The sequence below is a fragment of the Tenrec ecaudatus genome, chromosome 5 (assembly GCF_050624435.1).
Source record: "Tenrec ecaudatus isolate mTenEca1 chromosome 5, mTenEca1.hap1, whole genome shotgun sequence".
Lineage (NCBI taxonomy): Eukaryota > Metazoa > Chordata > Mammalia > Afrosoricida > Tenrecidae > Tenrec > Tenrec ecaudatus.
The window spans coordinates 16,184,199-16,203,989 of record NC_134534.1 but is presented as its reverse complement, the minus strand read 5'-3'; the positions used below and the strand labels follow the sequence as shown (position 1 = coordinate 16,203,989).

The window sequence follows — 19,791 nt, the reverse complement described above, 5'->3', positions numbered from 1 at the left end:
AGCTCACTGGCTCCTCCTCCCGGGAAGTGCTCTGGCCTCTCCTAGATGCGTCCCGCTCACCGCTCTTAGACCCGCCCACACAGCCTTGGGCTCCGCCCTCTCCATCCAGGCTCCACCACTCAGAAACTGCCTCGCGGTCCCGCACTCCGACGGTTCCTCTTCCACGCTAAGAAAACTGGCGCTGCTCGCCCCGCCCAGACTCCGCCCACCGCACGTATCCCCGCCCACCAGCGCAAGATGTCTTGCTTCTAGAACCGGCTCCTCGCGTGCGCGCGCTGGCTCTCTGCCCTTGAACCCTGGTATTAGGCTAGGTGGTCGGCTTGCGGCCGCGACTCTGGCCATGGAAGGGGACCACTCCCCCGCCACCGCCTCCTGGTACCAGCCGGCCAGCCCCCCGCGGGACGCCTGTGTCTACAGCAGCTGCTACTGGTGAGGGACCAGGGCGCCGTCCTTCGGTCTCCCCGGCTCGCTGGGCCGCGGCGCTGCCTCCGGGCCCGCCTCTTTCTGGCTCCTCCCCGGGGCGCTCCGGGCCGCAGCTCGCGGGCTTTCCTGTTTTAGGGAGCAGGCGGCGGGGCTGGCAGCCCTGACCGCTCTAGAGTAAAGTAAAGCGTGGGTGATTGGATGGGGGCAGTGGTCGGGACCGGCAGAATCGATGGGCATGCTGGACTTCCGGTTGGCGATTTTCGGTTTGACCTAGGCAGATCCCACTGGGAAGGGGGAGTTAGAGACGGAAGGTGGAGCCCAGAGAACCCCTGGAGATTACGTTGTATGGTTTCAGATGGCTACCAAGGCCATTTCAATTTGGGAGGAGAATAAAGGTGCCGAAATTGAAGGAACTTTCCTAAGGTCACGCTGATTATGTTGTTGGGTGCCACAGTCTGTCGCCAGCCCTAGCGACCTTGATTGAAAACGGAGCGAAACGCTGCTCGGTCTTGCGCAATCCTCACACTCGCTGTTCTTTTTGAGCCCATTTTGCCGCCTCTGTGTCAATCATCCTGTTGAAGGCCTTCCTCTTTTCACTGCCCCTCTGCCTTCTCCAGGGTCTGGTTTCTCTTGACACTATGTTATGTCCGCAGTTCTTGAGACGAAGTCTCTCCATCCTGGTCTCTAAGGAGTCTTCTGGCTGTACTTCTCTCCAGATGCATTTGTTTATTCTGTTGGCCATGGGGCACTTTAAGTATTCTCCAGCTTCCCGATTCAAATGCATCAATTCTTCTTCAGTCTTCCTTATTGAATGTTCAACTTTCACGCGTATACGAGGTGATTGAAAATACCATGGCTTGGTTCAGGTGCACAAGAAGCATCAAGAGAAGATGGAAAGAATCCACAGTCACTGTATCCAAAAGAACTAATTGGCATTTAACGGTTTCAGGAAATAGCATATGAGCAAGGGCCAGTGGTGGGGAAAGAAGAAGTTCAAACTGCACTGAAAGCAGATTGCCGCATCTTCCTCCCACAGAGCAGAGGGTGGGTCCAAGCCTGTGCTTCCACCCCCGTCTGTTCCCCCAAGAATGGAGAGACCACTGAGCTACATGCGGCCTCTATTGTCAAGTCTTCCTACCGCCTCTGTGCACCCTGTGGGCGGCTTTTAGGCCTGTGGGTCTCAGCCTTCCTAATGCTGCAACCCTTTAATGCAGTTCCTCACGTTGTGGTGACCCCCAGCTTTTCAGTTGTTTTCACTGCCACTTCATCACGGTAATTTTGCTACTGTTTTGAATCAGGCAACCCTTGTATGTTAGACAGGGTTCTCTAGAGAGACAAACCAGATTGCTAGTAATTATATATAAATATATTTATAAAGGCAGATATATAATACAAGAAATGAACCGTTAAATGATATACAGATAGATAATACAAGAAATTAACCGTTAAATTATAAAGCAGTGAGACACTAGCAGTCCTTTAAGGCTTGAGAGCCGCCAGTTGCCAGTCCCCTTCTGTAAAGAGAGCTGGGCTATATATACCCAGGCAGCAAACAGCAAGGCAGCTCACTGTCACTAACAGTCGGTCCCCAGCTCCAGAGACTAACATTCCAATCCTGTGGGATTGGAGGGACCTCAACTTACAGCGACACAGTCCACAGGCTAGGCATCCCACAGGTAGTGTACCCCTTTAAATTGAGGCACAGAACAAGCAAGGTGAGGCTCACCGAGCCATTTATCCCTCTGCCCTTCAATTAATCCTACTTGTGTTTATCGGCCAGACTGGCACAATAAACTATCGCACCTTGTGAAAGGGTCGTTCAACCCACAGGTTGGTGAGAAAGGCTATTTTAGACCTTCTGTTGTGCTGGATGTTTGTAGATCTCTATGCCCCCCGACAGGTGTGCATGGCCATTCCCCACATCGCCCGTGAGCCGTTCAGATCGATGTCTTCTCAAAATTTGGCCTTAGACTTAAAAAAAAATTGTTTCCCCCCTCCCCCTCCACGCTCCATGTCCTTAGGTGGCACAGCTGGTTCGTGCTTAGTTCTACGTTCAAGGTTGGCAGTATAAACCACCCAGTGGCATCATGGAAGAAAGGCCTAGTAGTTTGCTTTTGTAAAGATTTTGGCCCAGAAAGCCCTCTGGGGCAGTTCTCCTGTGACGTACACGAGGGCGCTGTGCTTTGATGTCCACTTCAGTGACCCTGGGCTTGGTTGGCTCATGGGTTACTCCATGCTCTTCACTCCACAGCCTGTCGGTGTTCTTGCTCCTCCGTGCTACAAACTACTGAAGTGGTCACTGGCATCTCCTCTCGGTGCAATGGCCACTGCTTCCCCCTCAAGGTTTCTCTGGTGTCTGGGAGAAAAGAACCACAAGCCCAACTTTATTATTTTAGGTGTTACATTACGATCCAGCCAAGACTTGTGAATGTCCTTCAGATGGCAAGAGCCCTTTTTCCAGGCTATTGGTGCCTCGCTTGGTTCTTGGAGAGCTTGGTGTAGGTGGCTTGGAACCAGGCTCTGACAGACTCCAGTCCTGGGTTGGGTTTCAGAGTGTGGGTATGACGCGGCAGAGGACAGGAGCCCTGAACTGTGTGTACTTGTCCTCACCATCCGGCCACCCCGTGCACGGGAATGTGGTTGGTTAATGCTCAGTTTGTTGTGGGGGCATAGCTTCTCCCAGGTGGGTTCTGACCTCGGCTCCAACTAGCCAGGGGCCCGTCCTGTAGAAGAGTGTATTATCTGGGGCAGACATTACCAACATACCAGCCTGACCAGTTGCTGTTGAGTTGGTTCCGATTCATGTGCGTGAAAGTAGAACTGTGATCAGCGTTCAGTGACTGATATTTTGGAAGTGGCCTTCTGAGGTGCTTCTGGGTAGACTGGACCCTCCTTAGTGGTGGTGGGGGGCGCTGTTGGGTGTATTAAAGTTTGTGCCACCCGGACACTCCACAGGAAAACGGTGTCCATTCAGCATGAAGAAGAACTTCTGAAAGTCAGAATCTTTGCCTTACTGGGGCTGGTGGATGCATCCCTCTCTCAGAGGCTCCCTCCAAAAAAATTCTGATTCCTCAGCCAGGTGGTCTCCTTCCCAGACAGCCTCACTGCCTCATTCCTAAGGGGAGCAGAGAACCACGCCGTTATGCCCATTTTACAGATGAGAAAAGTAGATATTCAGAAGGTCAAGGTGTTCAAGGGTTCTTAACCTTGCAAAGTGGTTGAATTGGAATTCTCGTGTGTCTCAAGTCTCCTTGAATCCAAAATGTATGGAATATTAACGTCGGACGTTTTTGGTTATAAGTCCTTGTGTGTGTGCACTGAATGCTAAGGGAGGTGAGCGCTCTGTCTGGAACCACACGTCATCAAGCCTGGCGACCAGCAGGCTTCTTCCAAGTCAGAAAAACTCCCCTCCGCGTGCCCCTGAGAAACGAGGATGGAGAGACTTTGATCCGCTTGCACAGACCATCCCTGGGAAAGCACATCATGGATGGTAGAGGAGGGGTCAGTGGAAATGAGGGAAATGTTCTGTGCGCTGGATTGACATAGAGAATGCAGTGGACTCAAACAGGGCAGGGGGCATCATGCACATGGCCCAGGCACCGTTCTCTGTTGCACATCAGCTCGCCCTTTTTGGAGCTCACCAACAACCGCAGTTTGCTGGGTATGTGTTGGGGGTGGGATTCACACCTTAACTGGTGGCTAGGTGGGCTGGCGCAGAAGGTTTCTTCTGACTCTTCTACGGCATCACCAGTCTTGTGTTCCAGTTCAGACAGGCACGTGGAATGTTGTCTTACTGATACTGAATCAGCCATTATTTTGTTTCAGCGAAGAAAATATTTGGAAGCTCTGTCAATACATCCAAACCCAGGACCAGTATCCATTAGAAGAGTGTTATGCTGTCTTCATATCCAACGAGAGGAAGATGGTGAGCTGACGAGGGATGGTCGGAAACACACGACTTGGGACACTGCCACGGTTGACTGCCCTAACGCGTCTTGGGTAAAATGCCGCCACACTTGGAAGCTTGTTTTGAGTCAGAAGCATTTAGTCCCTTCTTTGTAGGAAAATAATCATCAGATGGTGTGCCTATGTGGAGTAAGCCCTTTGCTTGTGGTGTTTAATTTAGAGCTGCCTCAATTGCTTGAGCCCTGGAGGTGTAGTGGTGGTGACGTGGACTGCTACAGCAAGGTCAGCAGTTTGAAGCCACCGACCGCTCAGTGGGAGAAAGATGAGGCTTTCTCCTGCCATAGAGGGTGATAGGCTCGGAAACCCACAGGGCAGTTCTATGAGGTGGCAATGAGTGTTTTTGTTTATTTCCCTTATGTTTGAAATGAACGTGTATGTCCCTGAAGACCCCAAGTCTGCTTCAGTTTTCCTTCTCCCTCCTCTTTAGCCTCTCAGAGCAATATTTGGATCTGAGGGGTAAGGCATCTGGAGAGTTTCTATTTGTTTATGGAATAATTTTAATTTCATTTTATTTATCTCCCTGTTGGCCCCTCCATTGTTTTTGAACCCCACTCTCAATCTCTCTCATTTCCCTTTTGTTATCTCCATTTTTACATTGCCTGGATTAGGAACATATTCTCAGGCTTGACGTAAAGAACTAATCGTCTGGAATATAAATAGAACTGTAGTAAACTTAGGGGAAGTGTTTAAAAAAAGAAAAGCAAGCTCTTACTGTTTCATCAATTACCATATATACTCGAGCATAGGCCGATCCGAATATATCAGCCGGTGCACCTAAATTTACCACAAAAACAGCATTAAAATGTGCTGAAAAACTTGGCTTCTACCCGAGTATATACTGTACTTTTGCAAGCACCATCCCATTCGATCTCACGGGAGACCTTGTGAAGGAGGCGGTACTTGGCCAGCCTCTCTGAGGCAATGGGGGTGGGGGTGGGGTGGGAGGCAGGACCCCAGAGCTGTGTGTCTTGTCCGAGGATTCATATGGTGACATGGCGAACCAGCCCTGGCCCCCTAGTTCAAGGCCCTTCCCACAGCTCAAAAGAGCAGCATAAAGTGAATTCTTTCTGTTGCCTGATTTCATGGCTAAGGATGCTTGCAAAGGACTTGGATTTCTTACGCCTTCTCTTCCCTCAGTTATAGTTTGATGGAAAGAGCTTGGGAGTGGCTTGACTGAAATTGTGGCTCATGGATACTACTGTGTTTTCTAGATACCCATCTGGAAGCAAAAGACGAAACCTGGAGATGGGCCTGTGATCTGGGTAAGACGGCCAGTTTGGTTCCCGGGGCGCCAGGGCCTGCCCCTGGTGGTCTGTGCACTGTGATGAGGCCAAAGTGATGGGGCAACAGGAGAACCTGTGGTAATTGGAACAAAATCGATCGAATGGGAATCAAAGTCCTTTGGTGTAAGGTCAAAGCAGTTATAGGAATGGTGATACTTAGAAATTACTGTGGGGATGATTCAATTGAGGGGGTACTACCCCCCCCCCCCATGAAAAAACGGAATTTTTTTTCAAAGCTATGCACATGTTTGTTTGTTTTTTACAAAATAACCTTATCACCTTCGAAGTATTCTCCATGACACTTAATACATTTGTCAAATCTGTGGTTCCATTCTTAGAAACATTTTCAAACTCATGTTTGGATGGCTGACAGCACCTCCCTTTTGTCTTTCTTCATCTCTTCTGTGTCGTCAAAGCTCTGTCTTTTCATGTCCCTCTTCATTCTCGAAAACAAAAAGAAGTTGCACAGAGCAAGGTCAGGTGCATGGGGCAAGAGAGGCACCGAGCTGGCTGCGCGAGCAAGTGCATTGCCATGGTGGTAAAACCAGTCCCCTGTCTGCCACCAATCAGGCCTTTTTGTCGCACACCATGAAGCAATCTTTTCAGAATCTTCACATAGAGAGCTCGATGAACAGTCTCACCTGGTGGAATGAACTCCCAAAGCACTATCCGCCTCATCAGCGGAGCTTTTTTCCTTTCTTGTTTGGGGGAGGTACCTCCTTGTACGACTGACTCGGGCTGATCAGTTGTGGTCCCCTAGCGTCTGACACAGTCATCACTGGAAGGAACTTTGCGGGCACGGTTGGGAATAGTTCTGGAGAGGCATTTATAGCAAGGCAGGGGGTGCAGTAACGGAATTCTTTCCTTCCAGGCCAGAGACCTTGGCTTGATTCCTGATTCCCAGCCAGGACGCCTCCTGCAGTCACCCCTGTCTTGTCAGTTGTGGTTTCTGTGTTGCTATGATGCCGAGTGAGTTCGAGCAGATCTTCCAGCCCCAGATGAGTAGGAAGAAACTCCTGGTGATCTCCTTCCCCAAAATCAGTCAAGGGAAGGCCTACAGATCACAGTGGCCTGTGTTCCCGTCTGCTGTGCAGGGGTCACCATGAGCCCGGGCCGAGCTGACAGCTACCAGCAGGGAAGGGCTGAGGAATGAGTATCCTGAGCCCAACTCCCAAATGAACATGACTAGCCTTTGCAAACTTTAAATCTCCACCCCTTTTTCTTGGTGACGAGACCTCGGTTACTGACCTCCTCCTGCCTTGGGAAATGGCCATCAGCAGGACGTGAGCTGCCTTTAGGCATAGGTCACTGTCTGGGTGGGTCACCCACCCCTGCAGCCATAGATCACTGTCTGGGTGGGTCACCCACCCCTGCAGCCCAGCACTGCCCAGCCCACGGTTGTCTTCTCCACTGAGTCACCTTCCGTCCAGCTCTCTCTTCCTGACTCCGGTGGAGCAGGGGAGGCCAGGCTCCCCAGGATGTTGGAGAAGTTAGTGGGGCATCTGGGATGAACCAGACTAAAACCCACATGGGAGGATGGGCCTGACTGATAACTAGACCATGGTAAATTTTGAGTGCTTATGCCTTTTCTAAACCCTGCCCACCTTCCTGCCCAGCCAGCCCCTTCCTTCTAGAAAGACTGCTGGGAAGATAAGCTCCGTCCCTATTGGCTTTTTAAAAAAAAATCATCTTATTGGGGGCTCACACAACTCTTTTTCACAATCCATCCATCCATTGTGTAAAGTACATTTGTACATTCCTTACCCTCATCATTCTCAAAACATTTGCTCTCCACCCTGTTGGCTTTTTAATGGCTAGTATTTCCATACTTGTCTCAAGAATTCTCCCAGGGCCTTGAGAGGTTGGCTCCCTGTTTTATAAAAGAAGAAACAGACTGGCCAGTGGAAGGGTGGTGCGGCTTCAGAAGGCTTTCCTGGCTGCCTTTGTGATGGAAACCACCCATCCTACGCCCTGGGGTTGCCATGCATTTCTTTACCTTGCAATGGGATCTCTTTCACCTTGGTGTCTGGAGTGTGCATTCCAACTTGGTGACCCTGAGGCACAGGGTGGAACTGCCCCAAGGAATAAGGCCCTTACTTGGAGGAGCTCTGCTGTGTGGTAGAAGGGGTTAAAGACAAACGTGTGGGCTAAGACAGGTTGCTCTGGCTGGGGCCTGAGAAAGGTTAAGCGTGGGTTATGAGTGCTGGGTTTGGGGGCATGGCGGGAAAGAGGGGAGAGGGAGGGGAACAGGGGGAGCCCAGCAGAAGGAAGGGGATTGTTGTGAGGGGAGTGAACTCAGAGGAGGTGTCCAGAAGGTGGGAAGCAGGTGGGAAGCATTAGGGGCAGCAAGGGAATAAGCACCCATTGCTGGTTCCAATTGTGTTTTCCAAAGATAGAGCCTGAGCTGGCGGATGCACTGTAGGCTCTGATGGTGGACTCTCTAAAAACCAAAAGCAAAAATCAATTTCCAAAACAAACACACTGCCATCGAGTCAGTGCTGACTCAGTGGCCCTATAGGACAGGATAGAACTGCTCCTGTGAGTTTCTAAGACTATCATTCTTTACAGGAGTAGAAAGCCCTGTCTTTATGCCTCAGAGCAGCTGGTGGTTTTGAACTACTCACCTTGAGGTTAGAAGCCCAACTTGTAACCACTATGCCACCCAAGGGCTCCTACCACAGTCCTGTGCAGCTGCAGCTGGCCGTTGCCTGGGGTCCAGGAGCGAGTGAATGAGCACACACTGGCGGAGCCATGTGGAGATGCCAGCTTTCTCTTTCCTCAATGGCTGCAGCCGAGGGTTAAATACCTTTTTCTTTTTTAAACTGTGAAAGTCGTACGTTAGTGCCATGATGAACTGACAGTTCAGAAGCATCCTAAACGACAGTGAAGCTCTTTTTCCCATCTCCAGGCTGACTCTGAGCAACTCCCTTTTGGTCTGACTTAGTGGTTTGATGGAAAATGCTGGACCTTTGAGACTGTGGCCCTTAGATGCCCTTCAAGCCTGGAATGCCGCCCATTCCCCAGGGATCTGCCTTCAGCCTGTGTGTCCTGTATGCAGCAGCCCTGGGGGTGCCTTGGTGAAGTGCTCGCTGCACACTAGAAGATTCATAACTCTCGGTTTGAACCCAAAGCCGCTCCACTCCGAGGGAGCAAGATGTGGCCGCCCTAGAAGGAGGACAATGACAGACCTATCAGGCGATCAGTAACGCCAGGGAGCACAGCTCCCCAGTGTAATTGACCAGACAGGACCAACAGGGAGCTTTGACCCCAGACCAAAGTTCCTACAGCAGGAGGGGCCAGAAGGAAGGGCTATGGAGATGGCGAGTCCAGAGGGGAGTGCTGTTACATTGCGGGGCTCCCAACGGATGTCCCCAAACCAAATGTACGTGTGAATTGTTGATGGTTGTTAGTTTCCGCTGAGTCAGTTCTGACCCATAGCAACCCTGTGCACAGCAGAGCGAAACACGGCCTTGCACCAACCTCACAGTTGTCGTTCAGATGCCTGTGCCTGAGCCCATTGTTGCAGCCAGGTGTCAGTCCATCTCTGAGGACCTTCCTCTCCTTCGCTGTCCCTCTACCCTCCCGAACAAGAAGTCCTTCTCCAGGAACTGGTCTCTTCTAACAACATGACCAATGTATACAAGGTGAAGTCTTGCCATCCTTGCCTCCAGGGAGCACTCTGACCACGGAAGACAAATTTGCTCTCTCAACTCTCACCCAAATCACAATAGAAAGTTTTGTGGTGGTTTTTTTTAAAGGCAGCCCCCCTCCTTAAAAAAAGTCTCCCCCATGTTTTAAAAACCATTTGGAAGATACTATTGGGAATGTTTTTCTGTGACTTTAGGTGTGTTCTTGTGCATACAGGGCTGTTAGGAAATTAACAGATGAGCCCGATCCTGCGATTGCTTTTTGTATCCAGCGTGGACAGTTCTCCCTTCTTCACTGGCATGTCCCTCTGTCTTTCAGCAGCATCCCACGCTCCAGTCGGTGACCAAGCCCTCATTTGGGATGTGCTCTCCTTGGGATTTTAGTTGCTCCTGTGATTCCGCTGTGACACAGGGACTGCAGGGGCTATCCTGGTAGCTGGGCTTCACGTGTTTCCAGGCATTTTTATGCAGGATCATTCCTGCAGGTCCAATTGCTGGGTCTAGCAGGTCTTCGTGTAAGTTCTCTGAACATTTCCATTACGAGTGTCCTTGTTGCCAGACATTAGGTCTGTTGTCAGGGTCTGGTGACTGCATTATTTTGCTGTGCTGTTTTGTTGTCATGTGCTGTGGAGGTGATTCTGACTCAGAGACCCTGTAGGACCTTCAGAGGGTTTCCCAAGGGTCCTCTTCAGAAGCAGACGGCCACATCTTTCTTTCTTTGAGTGGCTGGTGGGGCTGAGCTGACCACCTTGTAGTTAGCAGCTGAGCGCTTCTCTAAGACTCCTCTTTGCTGTTAAAAAGAGGGCTGTGTTAGACTGCGTCTGATTTTGATACTGTGTGTGCCACTGAAGACAGCGACAGTGGTGGGCTTCTCCCTTCCACGGTGGCAGCTACCCTGGGCTCGGTTTTCAGCCAGTGCACATCAGTCAAGCTCATCCACCACTTCCCTGCCTGTCAGTGGAGGCTTGTGTGTTGTCATGATGCTGAGTAGGTTTCCACGGAGCTTTAAGACTAAGGCAAGCCAGGAAGAAAGGCCTGGTGATCGACATCTGAAAACCAGCCAGTGGAAACTCTCTTGAGTCACCCAGTGAGCTGACCCTGCTGTGCATGGGATGCCAATTCATTGACAGCTAACAGCGCTAGTACTGTTGTTACTATTCTTATGATTGCGACTGTTAGCACAGCAAGGTTGTAACCTTGGACCCCCGTCATCACGAAAGAGGTTGTTTAACTGCAGCAACCTTCTCTCCCAGGATTACCATGTTATTTTGCTTCATGTCTCCAGCGGAGGACAGAGCTTCATCTATGATCTGGACACGGTCTTGCCATTTCCCTGCCCCTTTGATGCCTACGTGGAGGATGCCTTCAGGTCTGATGACGACATTCAACCACAGTTCAGAAGGTGAGGACACTCAGGGAGGGGCTTGCCTACTTCCTGAAGACGTGGACGGTGACACAGGGTGTTTTGCATTGGTAAGCTAAGGATCACCTGCCTTTGCATTGCCAGAGTTGAGAATGCTGTGCTCCATAGAGCATCCAGAACGCCCTTAAGCAGCGGTTCTCACCCTGTGGTTCCCAACCCCCCTGGGGGTCGAACGACACTTTCTTTTCACAGGGGTTGCCCGATTCATAACAGCAGCAAAATGACAGTGATGAAGTAGCAATGAAAATAATTTGATGGTTGGGGGTCACCACAACACGAGGAACTGTATGAAAAGGTCGCGGCATTAGGAAGGTTAAGAACCACTGCTTTCCAATTTTAAGGGTTGCCCAACAAAAGGCTGGCAGTCATTTAAAAATTGTTTGATGAGTTCCCAGGTGTTTTGAAGGCATATTGGGAATTTCCCTTACACTGTCCGTGTTGGAAATGCCTGTACTGCCGCGTGGAGCGGGCTGAATATGGCAGCATCTGCATATTAAGCCCGTTGCCCCATCTGCAACTGAGAAAGTGAGGGTGGCCAGAGAGCTTTCTTCCAGTAGCTTACAGCATAGAAACTTTGTTTCTCAAAGCACATACTATGTAACATTTTGTTCAGTAAATAGTAACTATGTTATAATGTATCTTTGTTACTTAACAGATACAAATAAACACAATGTATATGCTCTGGAGAGCATATAATGTTATATAGTATCTAATTTCTATGCACACACATACACACACACACACAGGCATATACAAAGAGGCTTCAAAAAGTTTGTACGAAATTTCTGTTACCCCTGAATTCCCGTTTCCCACGAGCTCTGTGAAGGTCCTGCTGTGCTGCTTTGGGCAGAGTTCTGTATTGTCATGTTGCGAGTCACATTTCTTTTTGTAACATTGCAGTTGGCCTTCAAAGGCCGCCACACCCGGCTATGTCACCCAGTGTGCATCACCCAGCTAGTCGCTGCTCTGGACCTTTGTACAGAGTTGTAAGAGATACAGGAGGTGTGTGCGTGTGGATGCGTGCGTGTGCGTATCTCACCCTCCTAGTGTATTACTGTCTTCTCTGCAAAGGCAGCATAGGAATTGGCTGGAGGTACATGTTTTTGAGTCTGAACCGCAAGAACTTGATTTGAAGCAGAGGAAGCTGAGGGGAGCAGCCACACTTGTCAAGCCCCAGCCTTGGGCTGCGCTCACCAAATCTGTCCACTCCCGGTCCTCAGCTAGTCCCTGAGTGCTTGCTTGTCCTCACTGTGCTGCAGAAAGAGCGGGAAGTTTGGGGCTGAATTTGAGGGCCAATGTCACGGCTCTGGAGATTTTTCAGTGTCTCCTGGACAGATGACAGGAAGATAGGTATTTGTATTCAGTGATCGTTTTAAGCCCCAAGTGCCTGCAGGTGATAGATAATCATCCATAGGGAGCTCTTTGAATCCACAATCCAGGACAGCTGCACAGTCTGGGTCTGCTGGGTGTATTGTACAGTAACATTGCATCTGGCCCCGTGAGCGCTGGGACCTTGTGAGATGGCGTTGTTGCTGCTGTTGGGTGCCCCTGAGCCAATCCCAATGCACAGTGACTCCATTGTGCAGAGTGGAACCGCCCTGTGGGGTTGTCTTGGTTGCAGTGTGTACAGAAGTTGAGACATAGGATGGCTTTGAACTCTCCCCATCTTGGTTCATAACCAAGTGCCTCAACCATGGTGCCACCAGGATGATTACTGCCTAGAGAACCCCCACGCCCCGCTGGGGCAGAACTGCTATGGCACGTAGGGTCACTGTCTTCAACATCACCTGACAGCATCCAATGACGACAGTCACATTCCATTGAAAATACTGGGTTTTGAGGGGAGTTGGGAGCAAGGGAGTGGGCAAAGTCTATTGAAATAAAACCTGGAAATTAAAATCCAATGACTTTTTACTGAAAATTGAAGTTTGACAGTTTGGGTAAGGGGTTCTGAGCAGAGCATGCAGTACAGGCAGGAACATGGAGCCCGCCCCAGGGGCTGTCACCTGGAAGGTCAATGACCAGAAGCAGAGGTGCAGGGGAAGGGCGAGGCGAGGGCCTGCGTGAGCTGCTGAACTCTGATCCGCCACATTCTCTCTCGCATGCGTTGCTTTGTTTGGTGATGGGACATTGAACCAAACCAAACTTCCTGCTGTAGAGTAGATCCTCGGTCACAGCGACCCTGTAGGGTTTCCCAGGCTCTGCAAACAACGGGGCAGCCTCGGCTTTCTCCTGTGGGGCAGCTGGTGGGTTTGAACCTCAGGCCCTAGGCTGAGCACCATCATTGCCTATTTTTAATTTCTCTTTCTGATTCAAGGCACCCAGGTGACACCGTGGGGTAAGCGTTGGACTGCTAATGGCAAGGCTGGTGGATCAAACCCAGCATCCTCTCCACTAGAGGAAAACGAGGCTGGCTGCTCCCTTAAAGACTGCAGTCTGGGGAAGCCTCTGCAGGGCCACCATGAGTTGGAGTGGACTCACCAGCAGCAGGCTGGCTGCTCCTTGGGTTTTCTTGCTTTTGGTGGTTGTTGGATTTAAGGTCCGTTATCGATTGAGTTTATTAGAAGTGGCTGGAGTGGGAGATAGGGTCAACTCCGGAGAGTATGCATTTCAAACCTCTGACATTCTCAGCGGGCCACTTTCACGTGGCTGCTTCCACTGGTCATAAAGCCACAGGCCTGTTTGTCTGGCATCAGTGGCGCCCGGATGCCCGCCTCAGAGCCGAGCCCCATAAGCCCTAGGGCAGCATTTCCCATGGGCCCCTCCCTGATGGCCTCTGTTAATTCTTCGGCAGGAAATTCAGAGTGGTCCGCGCAGATTCCTACTTGAAGCACTTTGCTTCCGACCGTTCTCACATGAAGGACCCCAGTGGGAACTGGAGGCAGCCGCCCCCACCGTATCCCTGCATTGAGACTGGAGGTGAGCAAGGGCGCCTGCGTGGAGGGCCCCGGGCCCCACACAGAGGCTACCATCTGGTGCTTCTCTGGCTTAAGCTCCTTGTGAGGTAAGGAGAGAAGAGTTGGTGGGGGGCAGTGGGGCAGCCCTGTGGTTTTCAGCAGTGGAGGCACAGAGAGCAGGAGGACTCTCGGGAGGGGACAGAGGATTAGAAGCCGAGTTCTGATGCTGCTGAAACGTGGGCTGTACCTGCGGCCAGCAGCGGCTCAGTGGAGACAGTTCCGGGCAGCTCTCCCCCGTCCTGCAGAGCGGCTAGGAGTCAGAGTGGACTCCGTGGCAGGGAGTTTGTTTCATGGTGTGCTGGAGACCCCGGTTCAGAGCCCACCAGCTGTGGGTCACAACAGTCCAGTTCAAAACCATTCTCCAGGGTGACGTAGGACTAGACAGGGCTTGGCTTCACTGTGCATGGAGTTGCCTTGTTTCAGGGCCACCTTGATGTCCCTTGACAACAAATGCCACTGGGACACTGGGCTCTGGAAGACGTGCATGTTTGTGCCATTCAACAGGAGGCCTTGGAGCGCCGAAGCTGGTCGGGTCTCATGGGACAGTGAAACATCCCCCCCATGTGTCCTTAGAATGTGTCAACGGTCATCTCCCCAGTCTGCCGTAAAACTCGCACCCCAGGGAGAGGGCTACGGCAGGGTCTATTGGGTGGCCTGCCTCACTTAAGTGCTCTTCAGCCCCAGTCCAAAGTGTAATATCCTGTCCTTGTCCGGCCGGCCGGCATTGGTGTGTGTTGGAAATGGCCTGGGTGAGAGCTGGTGGTTCTCAGCATGGCCCCTGGTTGGCGGACCACCTCCCCATAACGTGGGCACCACTGTCTACCAGGTGTGCTGGTTGCCGGGCGAGGGCTGGAAGACTGGGACAGATGCGCTGGTGTTTCAGAGTGGACCAGAGGGAAACGTGGAGGCGGCCTCTGAGGCAGGGCACGTCAAAAGAAGACTGAGGCTCTTATTTCGAAGCTCTCTGTGAAAAGCCCTTCTAATAGAATTGCTTGTGGGGCCCCCACCTTGCTTCCCGGCTCAGTATGAGAAGCAGGACAGTTCTGGGTGGGAGGGCCGCCCGGTGCTGGAGTTGCAGTGATAGAAACACCACCAGAGGGAGTGACGCGAACAGTTCCCAGTTCCGGAGGCCAAAAAGTCTGCGCGCTGGCTGGCGGGAAGCTGAAGTGTTCCTCGCCCTGTGGACGTTCAGTGGAATGATCAGATCTGCTCCTTTCCGCAAGGACCCCTGGTGGCACTGTGGCTAAAGCACTCAGCTCTTCACTGAAATCTGTTTCTGTCCTGATTCACAACCTTGCAAAATCCTTTTGGGGCTGCTCTCCTCGGCCCTGGAGAGTCACTCTGGCTTGGAATCGGCGCGAAGGCAGTGGGCTTAGTTTGGGGCTGTGCCTCTGAGCGATGCAGTGGGTGCAGTGCTTGACTGCTGACCGAAAGGCCAGCAGCACTTCGAACTCACCACCCACAGTCTGTTTCTGTCATGGTGACCGCTTGAGTGGGAATTGACCCCGATGGCGGGGAGTGTGAAGAGCAAGTTGAGACCAGCCTGTAAGGTAGTACCCACCTGGCCCTGTGGCAGCTGAATGGAAGGATTAGCCTTAGGAGAGGGGATCGACTCGGTAGCAATGAGCTTTGTTTCTTTTTCTTTTTCTTACATTTTATTAGGGGCTCATACAACTCTTATCACAATCCATACATATACATACATCAATTGTACATACATATATACATACATCTGTACATTCTTTGCCGTAATCATTTTCAAAGCATTTGCTCTCCACTTAAGCCCTTTGCATCAGGTCCTCTTCTTTTTTCCCCCCTCCCTCCCCGCTCCCCCCTCCCTCATGAGCCCTTGATAATTTACAGATCGCTATTTTGTCATATCTTTCCCTATCCGGAGTCTCCCTTCCCCGCCTTCTCTGCCATCCGTCTCCCAGGGAGGAGGTCACACGGGGACCCCTGCAATCAGTTCCCCCTTCCCAACCCACTCACCCTCCATCCTCCCAGCATCGCTCCTCACAACCCTGGTCCCGAAGGCATCATCCACCCTGGACCCCCTGTGCCTCCAGCTCCCACATGCACCAGTGCACAACCTCTGTACCATCCAGTCCCACAAGGTAGAATTTGGATTATGGTAGTTGGTGGGAGGAAGCATCCAGGATCTGGGGGAAAGCTGTGTTCTTCATCGGTACTACATCGCACCCTGACTGACCCATCTCCTCCCCTAAACACCTCTATGAGGGGATCTCCAGTGGCCGACAAATGGGCTTTGGGTCTACACTCTGCACTTCCCCCTTCATTCACTATGGTAAATATATATATATTCTTTTTTTTTTTTTTGCATGATGCCTTATACCTGGTCCCTTTGGCACCTCGTGATCGCACAGGCTGGTGTGCTTCTTCCATGTGGACTTTATTGCTTCTGAGCTAGATGGCCGCTTGTTTACCTTCAAGCCTTTAAGACCCCAGACACTATCTCTTTTGATAGCCGGGCACCATCAGCTTTCTTTGCCACATTTGCTTATGCACCCGTTTGTCTTTGGTGATCATATCATGGAGGTGTGCAGCCAATGACATGATTTCTTGTTCTTTGATGCCTGATAACTGATCCCTTCGGGACCACGTGATCACACAGGCTGGTGTGTTCTTCCATGTGGGCTTTGTTGCTTCTGAGCTAGATGGCCGCTTGTTCATCTTCAAGCCTTTAAGACCCCAGACACTATCTCTTTTGATAGCCGGGCACCATCAGCTTTCTTCACCACATTTACTTGTTCACCCGCTTTGGCTTCAGCAGTTGTGTTGGGAGGGTGAGCATCGTAGAGTGCCAATTTAATAGAAGAAAGTATTCATGCATTGAGGGAGTGCTTGAGTAGAGGCCCAAGGTCCTTCCGCCACCTTAATACTATAATACACATGGATCTATTTCCCCATCCTCATATATATATTTGCATGTATATGTCTTTGTCTAGACCTCTATAAATGATGAGCTTTGTTTCTGACGGTGCTGTCCCTGGCCTTAGGAAGGGTTATCCTGTTTATCTGAAGTTCGATACCCAGCCAGCAGTTCAGAGTGGTGGGATCTCTCTCTGTGTCTCCCCCACTCCTCTGACATTCTGCTCCCCCAAACTGCCCTTCTTGGCCTTCCTCAATGGCTGTCCCTCTGGGTCCCTTCAGCTTTAGTAGCACCCCTCTCTGCTTTCTGGTCTGGGAGCTAGGAGGCTCCTAGGGCCCCCCTGGCCTGTTCTATTTTGGGGGGATCACAGTCACGTGCTACCTATTGCCAATGTCTGGGCATGGTCGTGGCATTTATGTAGCCTGTTTTCTATGAATTAAAAAACAACAATTAATTTCAGTCATATACAGAACTCCACAGTCTCTCGGTCCTTCAACGGTTAGCAACCTATAGTTGATCTTGACTCCAAGCGGATGCCTCCCTGTTTCCTCGTGACTGCATGATAATCCCTGGCTGTTATCTCTTGTCAGTCTTTCCCAGTTCAGCAGGCATCGCTGTAATATAAGGAGTTTAAGAAGTAAAGCATGGCCAAAATATTACCTAGGAAAAACAAACCACACAAACAATAAATCCTGAAAATCAGCATCTACCTATGTAGTCAGTGGTCAAGTTTAGTTGTATCAGAAAGTCTTGATCTTATTTTTATCCAGTTTGTCTATTTGAGCCAGAGTCCAAATAAAGGCCGCATGTTGTGCTTAATTGGCATGCGCCTTCTCTTTTTCAGTAGATAGATCCCTTGTCCGACTCTTCTTTTCCCTTGCAATTTCTTTGCGGAGAAATTGGGTAACTTGTTCTGTAGTGATTCCCACTGGCTGGATGCCGCTGATCCTATCTGTTTTGTTTCCTCTGCATGTCCTGTAAATTGGCGGTTGAGCACAATAAATTGGCCATTTGATTGGTCATGCATTGCTTTCATTTTAACTTTTATTTTGAAATAATTTTAGACTTAAATGGAAAATGGACCCCAATAGCACAGCGTTCCCATGTACCCTTCACTCAGATTGCCTTACTGTGCCAGCCCACACATCCATGTACAGTATTTGGAACCAGGACATTTAATGCTGCACATGCTAATATTAAATAGAAGATAGTAATACTGATACAGCACTATTAATTTATTTTAGACCGTAAGGTCCTTACCTCAAAACCACTGCATCAAGGCTGTTCCAAATAACTGACCTTATATAGGAATGCCAAGGCTTTGTTAATCTTGATGGGATCAGACAGCCTCATCTTTCCCCTGTGGAGCGGGTGGTGTGTTTGAACCACCGATCTTCTGTGTAGTAGCCCAACTCTGAACTAGGCAGCGCCTCCAAGGCTTCTTTAAGGTCCTAGGTGTGTGCCTGGTTTTAGGTCACATGCTGACCCAGGGGAGCGTGGTTCCAACCCACTCAGCAGTGTGCTTCTGTTAAGGTTCCTCCATGCAAACCCTGTGGAGACGCTGCAGGTTGGAATCCACTCCCCAATAACAATCAGCGACAAGAACCGTTCTGGGCATGATCGAATGCCACATGTTACCCCTCGGGTCCAACTCGGGGTCCCAGGATGCATCTATTTCTGAGTCTCTGCAGTCTCCTCCAAATTGGGCAATTTGTTTCTTTTGGTCTATCCAGCCTTTACCCGCTGGAAGAGTTTAGCCATTTTATAGTGTGTGTGTCCATTTCGATCTGTATGATATTTACCATGATTAGATTGAAGCGAGGTATTTGGGGAAGAATACTTCAGAATCGATCTTGTCCCCTTATCCATTTGCATGCGTGTCCTGCCTCCCCCGCCCCGTCCCCCATCTCTCCTTGGTCTCCTGTATTGGTATATTAGATTCAGTTCAACCCAAGTTCTGTTGTCAGTCGAAATCCTTTTCATTTATTTCTCTAGATTCCAAAATGAACCTGGACGACTTTATCAGCATGAATCCTGAGGTGGGCTGGGGAGCTGTCTACACGCTGTCAGAATTTGTCCATCGGTTTAGCAGTAAGAACGACTGACCCCGACCCCAGGATCTGGAAGAGGGGACGTTCTAGAACACACTCAGGAGAGAATCCTTATGGCACAGCTCGCTTGGGATTTTGTGTTCTTTTTACAAAAACACTCCGGTTCAGTTAAAATATGAATGACTGTAAATGTAGCCTAACTAAATTAAGCATTTGTTTTTGTAGATATGTCATGCTGCAGCTTAATGCAGGCGTCCTCAAACTACGGCCCGCGGGGCACATGCAGCCCGCCGAGGACATTTATCCGGCCTGCCGGGTGTTTTTGCCCCATTTGTTGTTTTTTTTAACTTCAAAATAAGATATGTGCAGTGTGCATAGGAATTTGTTCATAGTTTTTTTTTAACTATAGTCTGGCCCCCTGTTTAAAAAGTTTGAGATTCCCTGGCTTAATGTATACTAAGTAAGTGCCGTTCCTGCGACTCATTTGTTCAACCCCGGGATGACATCTGCCAGGGGTTGCTCCTGGGATAGAGGTGTGGATGTGGAGCCGGCTTTCTGGGTCTGTTCCATGCATTTCTCATCTCACCAGCAACACTGGAAGCCCCTTGAGGGCAGGCCTGTGACCCATCGCTCCGTGAATCGGGTGCCCATACAAGGTGCTCATAAAATGTTGGCTAGCCACTGTGCTGCTACTTGAAGAGGGATGATGATATGGGCCGAGTCAGCAATAATTATTTGTCTTTAAGGACTGTTAACAGTTTTGAAAAAAGAGGCCAGCCAGCCCTATGGCCTAGTTCTGTATGCTGTAAATAAATCTGATTTTTAAAAAAATAAATCGGACTTAAACTCTCCTTTGTCTTGACTGTTTTGCTTCACTCTGGATGGTTAGAAATACCCAGGAATGGGTTGATTGTCAAGGGGAACCGTTGCTCTTCAGAGACATTCCTCGCACCTGCCTTCTTGAAGGGTGCTTTGGAAATGTGGCTTTGATTATCCTCCTCCGTACACAAGCTGTATTAGCCTGGCACTCGTTCACGTTTAGGGTTTCACTGAAAAGATGAGCAGTTTCTCCAAGCAAGGATAGCCAACCATTAGATCTTAGATACGTTTCTCTTCATTGAACTTCCATCTAATCTGAAGCCTCTGCCTTG

The 19,791-nt window shown here is 50.2% G+C and overlaps 1 protein-coding gene across 1 annotated transcript; it reads left to right on the top strand.

The window, feature by feature from the left end:
- Positions 1-206: 206 nt before the first annotated feature.
- On the top strand, positions 207-19,483 carry NTAQ1 (N-terminal glutamine amidase 1). Its single transcript, XM_075549302.1, has 6 exons — positions 207-429; positions 4,249-4,348; positions 5,601-5,651; positions 10,573-10,721; positions 13,537-13,661; positions 18,585-19,483. Exons 1-6 carry the CDS (start codon positions 341-343, stop codon positions 18,692-18,694), a joined length of 624 nt encoding a protein of 207 aa, XP_075405417.1. The 5' UTR covers positions 207-340; the 3' UTR covers positions 18,695-19,483.
- Positions 19,484-19,791: the final 308 nt, after the last annotated feature.

Excerpts from the sequence above, each read along its gene's own strand:
- NTAQ1 (XM_075549302.1), top strand. The coding sequence starts at position 341 with ATGGAAGGGGACCACTCCCCCGCCACCGCCTCCTGGTACCAGCCGGCC. Across the intron at positions 4,349-5,600 it reads TATCCAACGAGAGGAAGATG|ATACCCATCTGGAAGCAAAA; the intron begins GTGAGCTGACGA and ends TGTGTTTTCTAG. Across the intron at positions 5,652-10,572 it reads GAGATGGGCCTGTGATCTGG|GATTACCATGTTATTTTGCT; the intron begins GTAAGACGGCCA and ends CTTCTCTCCCAG.